The sequence below is a fragment of the Protopterus annectens genome, chromosome 3.part1 (assembly GCF_019279795.1).
Source record: "Protopterus annectens isolate FY-2018-M chromosome 3.part1, PAN1.0, whole genome shotgun sequence".
Classification (NCBI taxonomy): domain Eukaryota; kingdom Metazoa; phylum Chordata; order Ceratodontiformes; family Protopteridae; genus Protopterus; species Protopterus annectens.
The window spans coordinates 709,252,731-709,265,154 of record NC_056732.1 but is presented as its reverse complement, the minus strand read 5'-3'; the positions used below and the strand labels follow the sequence as shown (position 1 = coordinate 709,265,154).

Here is a 12,424-nt window from a genome sequence, read left to right as displayed (position 1 = left end):
AGGAAGTTGGTTCCTCATCCAGAGGTGCACCGTAGATCAGATTAGGGGTTCTATCTAAATGATTCTTGGATCTTGATGGCCCAGTCAGAACTTATCATCGATGTGGCCTGAAGTAAACTCATGCAAAGATTTTTGTATTAAATGAAGCTGAAAGGAAGGCCTGGTATGGCCAGCAGCTGTGATTTATCATTATAGCAGCTTAAATATAGAGAAGGTGTTAGTGGGCTGGTTACATGGATTATAACGTCTTTGATGAAGGTACTGTTCAGTCTTTATAAATACTTCATTAGTTAAGTAAATGCTCTACTAAGCCAAATGAGTGAATTTTGATTACTTTCTTCTGCTTTGGTATGGTAAGCTTCGTTTCTTTACCAACTTGGGCTTCCACTATTTTAGTACATGATATTAAAGCAAACTGTTAAAGCAAATCAGTTTGCTTTATATCACTAATAAGTGTTACAACCAAAAACAGAAAATGTACTTTGCAACTGTGCTAACTGCTAATGAAATATTCCAGTGGAAAGGCATATATTAATTAGCAATGTGCTCTCCCCAAGATCTTTCTGTAGTAAGGCATTTATGCCGCATAAATTAGCATGTCCACCTCCAGCCTCTCATGTTAATGAGTATGGTCAAAAGCTCTTGTTCATTCCTCACATCCCTCACTGTAGAGGTAAGTGCCAGGGTGTGTAGTGGAAAGGAAGTATTGGGGATGTTTGCATGTGTGTATGTAAGGGACTACATGTATGGGTATATGTGTGAGTGCATGTAATGCGTGGGAGGTTGCAGTAAGTGGGTTAGTGGGGGGGTGGTAAGTTAGGGTGTGGGAGTGTATGAGTGATTGGGTGAGTGTGTCTGTGGGTGTGATTGGGTGTGGAGGGTGCTGCGTGTGTGTGTGTGTGTGTGTGTGTGTGTGTGTGTGTGTGTGTGTGTGTGTGTGTGTGTGTGTGTGTGTGTGTGTGTGTGTGTGTGTGTGTGTGTGTGTGTGTGGGGGCGGGGTAGACTGTCATACCTGCGCATTCCCTTAGAATAAAAAGCAACTCCTACAGCACTGATGGGGGTGAACACTAGCCAACTGGCATATAGCTTTTATATGATACTGGTTGTAGAGGATAACTAAACATCATGGATTCTTCTTTAATATGTTTTGGGTTGGAGAGGAGCACTAGAACTAAGACATATTGGTCTGGGGTATGATTCTCACTTTGGTTGTGAGAGATCCCTGGTCAAATCCAAGACAAACCCAGGATTTTTGTACCATTGGTGGTAGAGTGATGAGCATAGCTGCCTTGCAAGCAGTTGACCTTGGTTTGACTCCTGGTCAATGCAAGAAGTCTGTACATTTAATGGGTGGGAGGTTGGCATTATGGTTAAGGTGTTTACCTTGCAGATGCAAGGCACATGGTTTGATTCTCACATGGGGTAATTGGTCAGAATTAAAATTGCCCACAAAGGCAGTTAGCCTAGTACTGAACTATGAACTATAGCATTAAATTATTGTCCTTTAATGCCACTTATATAAGACATGGTTTGGGGGTGGACACTAGCCACCAGCGATATCTCTTTGTTATTGTGTCTGAAAGGTACTTATAAAAAAATAAGGATGACATGGGGTGGGCAGATCAGTAGACACCAGGAATACTATAAATAGCATGCCTTAAAGGTATTAAAAAGATTCAAACCCTAAATCTTCCCACAGAGGATATTAGTTCTCTGCACACCACTAGACACCAGAGAAGGTTTGTCATAATATGCAAAACTTAGGAAAAATTAAATTAAAAAGAAGGTAAGAAAAGGCTTCAAACTTGTACCCCTGATAGATGAAACAGCACAATTAACCCACTACAATAACTGAAAAATCAGTGTATCAAGGGTTTTCTGTCTATATAATAAGGATCCTGAAGTACGGCTACAGTTCATGAATTATGAGGGAGAAGGTCAGGGCACCTATAAGCATATCTCTCAGTACTCTCAGTACTATAGCACAAGAAATCTCTGGACAGCTGACAGGCATGCCTATAAGGGACAACAGCAGAATCATCCTGTAAAATGAGGTACAGTTAAGAGGGATGGGGACATGTACAAATGGGGGGGTGCCTTCATGACAAGGAAAGGAGAAACTCTAGATGACACCAGGGAGTCACTTAAAAAGTTAATAGGGTAACAGGCATAGCATCACATGTCAGTTTCTACACAATAAGGGGTCCTGATGGAGAGATGAAAAGTCAGGGGGTCCTGATGGAGAGATGAAAGGTCAGCAAGCAAAAGACAGTAGTAGTGCTGAAATTGAATTCATCCTCAAGTCTTGGTGAGTACCTTCGCAAAGTAAATCCTGTTTTTCACAAAATGTTACCAAGGCGACACTGATATATAGACTGTATTTATATAGCATATATCAGGGACAGAAGTAAATCAAAAATAAAAAAGATAGCTGGGTGCACAAGACCCAGGATAAAAAAGTGCCCAATCCTGGTAGACACACTGGTGCCAGGACTGTAAAAAATGACAGCGCAGAATCCTCAAAATATGTAAACATTCCTACAATGGAACCAGGCCAGGTTCAGAGGGAGGATGATACCCCCCCCCCATTTTAGATGGAAGTAGCAGTCCACAAAAACGACAAAAATTGATTGGCCAAAGAAGAGCCATAAAGATGATCTAGTGGACTATTGAGGATATGAAAGATATTATGTATTGTTACTATTATGTAAAAAGCACAGAATTTCCAGACGCAAGATATACAAAATGATTAAGAGAGAAATTAGAGGAAAGAAAAATACTTCTGCAGGAAAAACTGTCAGAAGCTTCAAATAAAAATGTGCGTTCATTAATACAACAGATTTTTGAAAATCAGTATATAGATCAAGAAATTTTGATCTGTTTGGAAAAAGAAGCATCTGAGGAAGTGAGAAAATATAAACAAAATCTAGAGATATTTGAAAAATATAAAAAAGAAATATGGACATGGGAAAGAAAGAGAGATTTGATATGGTGCAATATTTATGCAAAGGAGAAAGCCAAGTTAACTAATGTAGAGAAGGCAGTCTCAAAGATATTCTAAGAGAAATACAGGCAAAGGCATCCAGATATGGAAAATTTCACAATAAAAAGATTAGTAGCACAAAGATTTAATGTAGAAAAGATGATTAGTAAAGCAGAAGTTAAACAAATAGAAGCTGAAGTTATGGAGTGCCTGCAAAGTGAAGGATTTAATGTAGAAGGTCTAAGGCTACATCACAGCATGATGGAGTGAGGCCCTGGAATAAGGAAAAGCAAGATCAGGAGACATGTGAAGATGAAATATGGGTGGGGAAAGGAAAAGAGATTTAATATGGTGTAATATTTATGCAAAGGAGAAAGCAGAACTAACCAATATAAAAAGAGCAGCACTCAAGATATTTGAAGAAAAATATAGGCAAAGGAATCCGGATATGGAAAACTTTACAATACAAAAAATAAGAAGACTAAGAGGAAAAGTAGAAAAAGAGATTAGTAATGGAGAAGTCAAAGAAAGAAACTGAGGTTATGGAACAACTGCAAAGAGAAGGATTCAGTGTAGTAAATCAAATACAGAAAGCACCACAACAGGATAGAGCAATGGATATCCAAATTAAGGGGAAACCAGTGGAACAAGAAGCAATTGTTCAGGTGCCATATCAAGATATGTTGGAGCCTTCCACAGGAAACCAGTATAAACGTTCATTTGAAGCTAGACAGCAAGGAAAGAAACAGGAAACTGTGGAAACTCTGAAGCAGTCAATGTTGAGGAGTGATAGGCCAGTGAGTTCCCATATGACAGAACAACAGATGACTCAGAATGAAATTGAAAAGAATGTGCCACAAGAAGATGCTAGAGAATTTTCTAGAGAATGCCCACAGGAAACGGAAAACAAGGGATGTGCCCTCAGTATGGAAAAAAATGAGTTAAGAGAAGAGTTGCTTGATTTAATAGACAAAGACAGATGTATCAAGATCAATGAGAGAAATAGACTGCAGAAGGTTAATAAAACCCCAAAAGTCAGAAGCTTGATAAAACAAATGAACACAGTAATTAGGACTGCTCATAGAGATCCATGCAATAAAACAGAAGTAAACTGAATATATTACTGTGCTGCTAAATTAATAACTGATAAAGTTCTACCACAGGAACATAGGGTAGTGAGGGAAAAGAGGGGGCGAAAGTGAATACCATCATGGAAATATCAAATAGAGAAAACTATAAAGCAGCTAAGACAAGAAGTGTCATTTTTAGAAGATTATAGAAGAGGGAATAGATCAACAAAAATACAAAGAAAGATAGATGTGATAAAAGCAATGCGCAGTATCAGAACAGACCAGGATCTATTATGCACTATTGGAGATAACAAACTAAAAATTACAAAACGGGCGGAAAGACTTAGAAGATATGAAGATGAATATAAGGGAAAAGCACAAAATAAACAATTTACTGATGACCCAAAAAAGTTTTATAGAGAATTAGGAAATAAGGTAAAAGGAATTGATAGACCGACAAAAAAAAGAGGGCATAGATACATTTTGGAGAAGTATCTGTGAAGATCCTGTGGAACATAACAAAGATGCTACATGGATAGAAGAAGTAGAAGAAAGAATAAGAAGTTTAAAGGTACAGGATAGGAAATGGGATGAAATAACAGCCAGAGAGATTGAAACAAAGTTGAGAAAAGCCTCTAACTGGAAAACCCCAGGCCCAGATGCAGTACCTAACTTTTGGCTTAAAGTATTAACTTCTTTGCACGAGGATTTAGCCATGAGTAAGCACTATTTATATGCGCACCCTAAACACACACTGCACTGGTTAACAACAGGAAAAACAATGCTCTCACTTAAGAATGAACCTGCAAGCTACCTAAAAATTATAGACCGATAACTTGTCTTCCAACGATGTATAAACTATACACGGGAATTGACGCTATCAGAGTTTATAGTCATTTAGAAGAAAACTCAATTATGGCAGTAGAATAAAAGGGCAATAAAAGAAAGTCATATGGAACAAAGGATCATGTGCTGTTAAACAAAGTTATAGTGGAGAACTGTAAGAAGGGGAAGAATCTAAGTATGGCATGGATTGACTACAAAAAAGCATTTGATAGTATCCCGCATTCATGGATAAAAGAGTGCTAAAAATGTATTAGATGCACCCTACACTGATTGGCTACATTACAGTAGCCATGAAACAGTGGCAGACCACTTTGCAATTAAGCCATGATAAAGGACAGATTATTATCCCAGGGACAAAAATTCAAAGGGGGATATTCCAGGGTGACTCTTTGTCACCATTGCTATTTTGCCTTGCCATTAATCCCTTACCAGCTTAGGCCATGGCTACAATTTGGCTCCTAGAAAACAACAAAGTCTAATGACTTCTCATGTTCTCTTTGTTTATGATTTAAAACTGTATAGCTCATCAGATGAGGGACTGAACGCACAGCTGCAGGTTGTCAAAACTTTTTCAGATGATATTGGAATGTCATTTGGTCTTGATAAATGTGCAAAAGCAACCTTTAAAAAAGGAAAATGCAGCACCAGGAAAACATCAGTTTGGGACAAGAATGTGATATAAAAGAACTTCAGCAAGAGGGAGTGTATAAATACTTGGGAATTGATGAAGGATCAGCAATAAAACATGAACAAATGCGAATAAAGCTCAGTAAGGAGTACTTTAGAAGACTTAAATTAATCCTGAAAACAGCATTGACATCTAGGAACAAGATCCAAGCCATAAATCAATTTGCTCTTCCTGTCCTAACTTACAGTATTGGAGTGATTGACTGGACCCCAAAAAGTGTTGGATAGATTGGATATTAAAACAAGAAGGATGCTTCATGCTCACCAACTGATTTATAAAAATCAGTGTATACCAAGATTATATATTCCCCATTCCGAAGGAGGGATGGGCCTCCTTGAAATTGATTACATGTATACATGATCTGCAATCGTGGGACTCCACACATATCTGCTGACCTCACAGGATCCAAATGTAGTGAAACTTTTGAAACATGAGGAGAATAAATTTAAGATGACATCTCTGTTTAATTTAGCAGAAGCATATTGATGTCAAGCAGGAATGGAAATCAAACCAGAAGTAGATTAAAAACCAGGCAGCAACTGAATGTGCTGAAAAAACAAAAGAAAGAACATAAGGTGAAGGACCAGATGAGAAGGCAAGAAATGTGGAAAAAACATAAATATAGTTGCAAGTATAGAAAACTTCTGGAAGAGCCTCATGTTGATCAAGAACAAGTGCAGGAATGGTTAAGGAGAGGTGAATTCACATCAAGAAATGAAAGGTTAATATTGGCAACCCAAGATAGTGGGCTTCGTCCACGCTGGTTTACAAAGTCCATGGAACATGTGGGAGAAACAGACATATGTAGGTTTTGTAAAACTGAATTGGAAACAGTCACACACCTTGTTGCTAATTGCGTCGCACTAATGGCCGAGGGACTGCATACTGAAAGGCATAATAATGTGGTGAGACTGTTACACTGAAGATTTTACAAACATTATGGTATCGAAGTGGCTGAAAAACACTGGAAACATGAGCCACAAAGAATCATAGAAAATGATGATGTTTATATCACATAGGATCACCCAATACCAACAGTTCAAAGAATAGATGTTAGAAAACCGGATATAGTGGTCCAAAAAAGAAGACAAAAGTAGTATTGATCATTGGAATCACCACACCTAGTGACTACAGTGTCTTGTGTACAGAGAGACACAAAGTCATAAAATACCTTGATCTGCAGGCAGAAAGGAGGGCCATGTGGAAGAAAGATAATCAGACAGTTCCAATAGTAGTAGGAGCAACTGGTCTTATAAAAAAGATTTTACAATCGTATTTAGATATGTTACCAACTCATGTAACACCGTACGAATTGCAGAAGGAGTCATTACTGGGCACATTGCGGATGCTGTGAAGAGCACTTTTTGCTAACATCAAAGAGTGAAACAATACTAATTTCATGAAATTTAATCATATTTTGACTTAGGAATGGAGTCCATTTCTGTCATGGTATTAGAAACCCAAAAGACTTGGAGAAATTAAAAACGACATTTTTACCATTAAACAACAGGTTTGGGTATGTGGTTTGTGTGTGTGTGTGTGTGTGTGTGTGTGTGTGTGTGTGTGTGTGTGTGTGTGTGTGTGTGTGTGTGTGTGTGTGTATGTGTGTGAGAGAGAGAAAGTAAGGGGTTCCTGTGCTAACACTATGCATCTGATCTGGTGTTAAATACCACTGAAAACATTTGCAGTAATTAACAATGATTCAGAGATATGCAGATTAGCCAGTAATGAAGTCATTCCCCATTGTGGCTAATGTGTCTCTGAATCACAAATCTACACATTGTGGAAATAAGACATTTTTACCAAAGTCCATAACCGAAGGTTTCAATATCTTTTTGAATCCCAGAATGTGCCTGGTAATTTGAACAGCAGAGATTTCCTCAATAAAATGGTAACAAAATGCACAGTATTAAATCAATAAATACTGTGAAATTAAATAATAAATATTACAGCACATTGTTTTAAATTATGTATGATATGTGCATGAAAGAACACTATGTGGGCATATAACATAAAATATTATTATTATTATTATTATTATTATTATTATTATTATTATTATTATATCATCATAATCTCTTTTCCATTTTGCTTTTCTTGGGTTTAATTTAATTTTAATTTTTGGGTTGGATTTAATTTGAGTAATTAAAGGTGCCACACACTTTGATTCTGGTACGTAGGATACATATTAGGGCAAACTGTTCTGTAAAGATGTTGCTGGATCCTTTTTTTGCTAGAGCAGCTATTCCATGGCTTCAGTATCATGTTCAAAAAGTATCAACCTATCACTTTTATGCCAGGTTTTCACAAGTTTTACAGTCTGCTTTCAGAGTAGAAATTCAGGATGAGGTACACACACAGCTGCTTATGATTTAATTATGTAACCCAGATGGTGAACAATCTAAGCATCCACTTAACTTTTATTAAAACAAACATTGTATTGCAAACTGTCTTTCACAGCCTGGGATTCACTCTGTATGAGAATAATCATGGCCACAGTCATGGGCACATAAACAACCATGTCGCTTCATCTGCAGAGCCTGGTCCCCATCAACGGAGCAATGCTACTGTTCGGGCAGCTTTTGTCCACGTGGTTGGAGATCTTTTGCAAAGCATCAGTGTACTAATCAGTGCACTTATTGTCTTCTTTAAGGTCTGTGACTTTTATTTATTATTATTCTTTATGTGTATGCCAATTGTGCTACTGCATGAGAAGACATTTTTGTTGTATTTTCCACCTTTAGTCAAATACATCACACAGGCCATGAACTGACTAATGGAAATGTTGGAAATGAAATTATGAAACGTGAAACAGTTAAAATGTTTAGAGCACTTCCTTAGCTACAGAATTTTAATATTGTTATGAATAATACTAGTAGTAGACGTGTATGTCTAGCCTGAGGAAAGGTTCCCGAATCTTGTTCTGACATGCTATAGATCAATGAACTAGTTTCATAAATTCCCATATTTTGTTCAAAAAGGGCTATTTGTAGTAATATCAGAGCAGTAGGAGTATGGAAGATTTTCCATACCCCAGGGCTATGTGATCTTGGAAGTAAGATGTGGGATGTGGTCAGTGCAGGTGGCCAAAATCTTACAAAAATGCTGTTTTTGAATTTTTGTGTTATAGCCAACAATGTGGGATGTTGATTTTTTTTTTAATGGAAGTATTTTCAGTAAATGTTAGTTTGCTATTTAACTATATATACCTGAGGAAAACTGGATGAATACTATAATAATGACATGACTGATTTAGGATGGCTGGCTGGGCATGCAATTATGTGGCACAATCACTCGTTAAATATTATTACCGTAAATTAAAATGGCTACCAAAACAATCCTTATTCATTCAAGACAAGTTGCATACAAATGAATGAACCTAATATATTACTCACTTGAAGCTCCAATAATAATTTAATAATTCTGCCAACAGGCAGATAATATGATTGTCAAAGGAAGACCCATCAAAATTTGCATTATTGAGTGAAATGATGCACTGTGTCAGTTGAGATGTAAGAAAGTGATATGGGTTTCTAAACAGATTTTACACCTGTTTGTTTGGTCATTTTTATCCTAAACTGCAGTGGCAGGCACATGTTAAATTTATCATAAGATTATATTGTTGATACTAAAGACAGCCTTTGTCCTGAATTTATGTCTAAACCAATAAGAACATTAATTTCTAGAGTGAAATGGTTTAACGTTATGAATCAGGGGTAGATAAATGTTTCAGAGCCCTATCAAAGGAAGAATTACTGAACCAAGACATGATAAGTATTATCTTTACATATAGGCTTAAGCAGAGAAAATCATGATCCAGTTCTAAAAGCAGCTAAACAAAATATAAATGCTGACAGTACTACCTGCTGTTATCTGCTTCTAGATCACAGGAATAACCTAAATGCTCACATGTAATACTGTCAGACCTCAGAAATTTTTATAAAAAAAAGATTTCTAGATAAATATGTACAAAAAACGTGATACACTATACAACAATGAGCAGATAAGAAGACAAAACAATAGGCAAAGGGATAAGTACAGCCTATAAAGCACAAATATACACTAATAATGGCAAATTAACAAATAAAAACAACACTGATGTTGGTTAAAATGACAGATTACAAAGTAGAATGAATAAAATGGGTCAGTTAAATGCTACCATAACCTACTCTTACTCTTACATTTCCTACTTAATATACATGCTCCTTAATAACTTAAAAGACCACCAATGAACTCGAATCAACCTTTATATCAATCACAAATACAAAACAAAAAACGGTCAAAACAACAAACGTACTAAAAATGTGTTAAAAACATATTCGCAACATTAATACTAATCTATTCAAAACAAAGGTAGCAATGGTAGTAAGAGCTTTCATTCTTTACGTAGAACTTCATCAGATCAAGGGACTGAATGACATCAACGCATTTAAATAACTTACTTAGCTAAGGTATTACTTAATTCCATTTTTTCAACATCCCTGAGATGTTCATAAATTCTCTTATTGAACTCTGTAACTGTCCTGCCAATATAAAAGGCTGGACATAAACCAAATAAAAATGTATAAACTACAAATTTGATTTACAATCAAATTTTTTATACAATATAATTTTATAATTTCTTTCGGGAAGCCAGATATATTCACCCATTAGAATATGTTTACAAGAATTACAACTCATACATTTATACATCCCCTCCACATTCTTATTATCCTCTATAAAAATATATATTTTTAATTCTTGCCCGGGTTAGAGACAAAAAGTTTTTTTCCCCTATTATATTTTTTAATTCTTGAAAATTCATAATTCATTAGTCAGAGCTGATTGGCATTTATACATTGTTTGAAGTGTGCAAAGTCTAAGCATGGGGTGCTGATGAGCTTTGTTCTATTTCCATCAAGGGTTTAAGTGAAATTTGATCTTATACCGATATTTCATTTTTTTTTTAACTTCAGTGAGGGTTCATTTGGGAAATGGAGATATGTTTCTTTTGAAGATACAGAAATAAAATTGTTGGTGCATGTATTGGTGTTATGAAAAGCTCTAAATTAATATTTGAGTGTATCTTGATATTTTTGAATTCTTCTTACATAAATACAAAGTTCTAAGTACTATTACTTTTCATTCTGGGATGCTTTAAATCTTGTTTTTATACTGATTAATCTATCAAATACATTAAAGGTTTATGTTTCTGTGATCAGTAAGTCATTCAAAAAAATAAATAAAAAAAAAAAAAAAAAAATATATATATATATATATATATATATATATATATATATATATATATGTATATATATTTATCCCATCTGCACAGTAAAATATGTTATTGTTATTTTCTAAACTGTTGTTCTTCAGATTCTTAATTTGGTCCAAAAGAATTTTCTTCTCATAATTTTGTGTCAGTTTGGAACCAGAGTTTGATTTCACTTTATATACTGGACTTCTGCATTGCCCTAATGGTTTGCCATAAACTTGATAGCTGAGAGAGGAGTGTAAATGTGGCCAGCTCTGTCTTCTGAAGTGTGACCATATATTCTCCCTATTAGTAAGGCACTTGGACAGAAACACTATTGGACCCAAGAATATATTAAGTGGGTTTTGGAATCCCCTAGCCTATATGTTTGGCTCATCCAATCCTAAGACAGTTTATGTATTTTAGAAATACAAAGGAACAGCTGTATTTGTCAGAGTATGAAGAATATGATTACTGGAGAGATGAACCTGCCGAATGCCAAGATGTTTTATTCAGAAGGAGAGGTGGAGTATTGTCCATTTCTGAAATTTGTTCTGTAAATATTTGTAAAGAGATATTATGTTGCAGGGTCTACTGTGTTACTTTGAAATGTGTGAGCTCTGAAAACAATACCTCATGCAGTTCTGCATGAAACCTGTTTCTTTGAAAATACATGAGCTCTAAATTACATATTCATGCAAATATGTAAATGTTAAAAGTAAGTGCTTTGTTGTAGGGGAAGCTTTACCCACTCCTTTTTCTTGTATATTGTCACTCAGAGGTCACTCATGTTCACAGAAAAATAGCGTAGAAGAGAACAGTTGCTCTTTTTCTGCTACTCAGTGTGACATTCTTTAAAACTCAAGTTTTAAACATTGCTTCAAACGGCATTGATCAAAAACATGACAAGGAAATACAACTTTAGTAAAGAATTCTCAAGCAACTATAAAATGAGAAAATACAACTTAATGAAGTTAAGAAGTCTATAGGCTGTTGTATACCTATATGCTGCCAAACTAATGTTTGATGTTACTAAGTATGAACATACAAGTGCAACTTCAGAGTAAAACAGAGAAACTTCAAAACTACAGAAATTAAAGTCATTTTTGGCAGTGTCATCACTGTCCTTGCATCTCCCAATCTAGGGAGCGCACCTTTATACCCTTGATACTCTAGTTTTGAGAGTTCTGTTCATCAGAGTAAGGATAATTCTTAGAGAAATCAAGGTCTCGGAAAAAGTACATAGAATAAGGCAGTTGTAACTTTACTGATCACTTAAGAGTTTCAAATAAGCATGTCTCACAATTCTGCCTTCCTCCCATGATAGTATTATACATAAGGTCTTTCCTATGAAAGCATGAAAGAGCCCCAAGTATGTAAAACTTTATTTTGCAGTAGTCTGTGTCAGCATTTATTTATTTATTTATTTGGAAGGTACAGTCATAATTAGTCATAGGTTAAATTTATTCTTGAAAGTTCTGCAAAGCGATTAATAGTGCTCACCACATGACCAAATGTGTTTTGGGACTAAGCCCCCATAGGACACAGTTATTGACAAACTAATGATGAAATTTTAAGGTGGGAAATGATAACCTTAAAAACAT

General features: G+C 35.7%; 1 protein-coding gene across 1 annotated transcript in view; it reads left to right on the top strand.

Moving 5' to 3' along the window:
- Nucleotides 1-12,424, top strand: part of SLC30A8 (solute carrier family 30 member 8) — a 250,034-nt gene that overhangs the window by 152,875 nt on the left and 84,735 nt on the right. Inside the window, exon 5 of the mRNA XM_044066248.1 lies at nucleotides 8,048-8,240. Within this exon, the coding sequence (XP_043922183.1) occupies nucleotides 8,048-8,240 (193 nt within the window). The remainder of the gene's footprint in view (nucleotides 1-8,047; nucleotides 8,241-12,424) is intronic.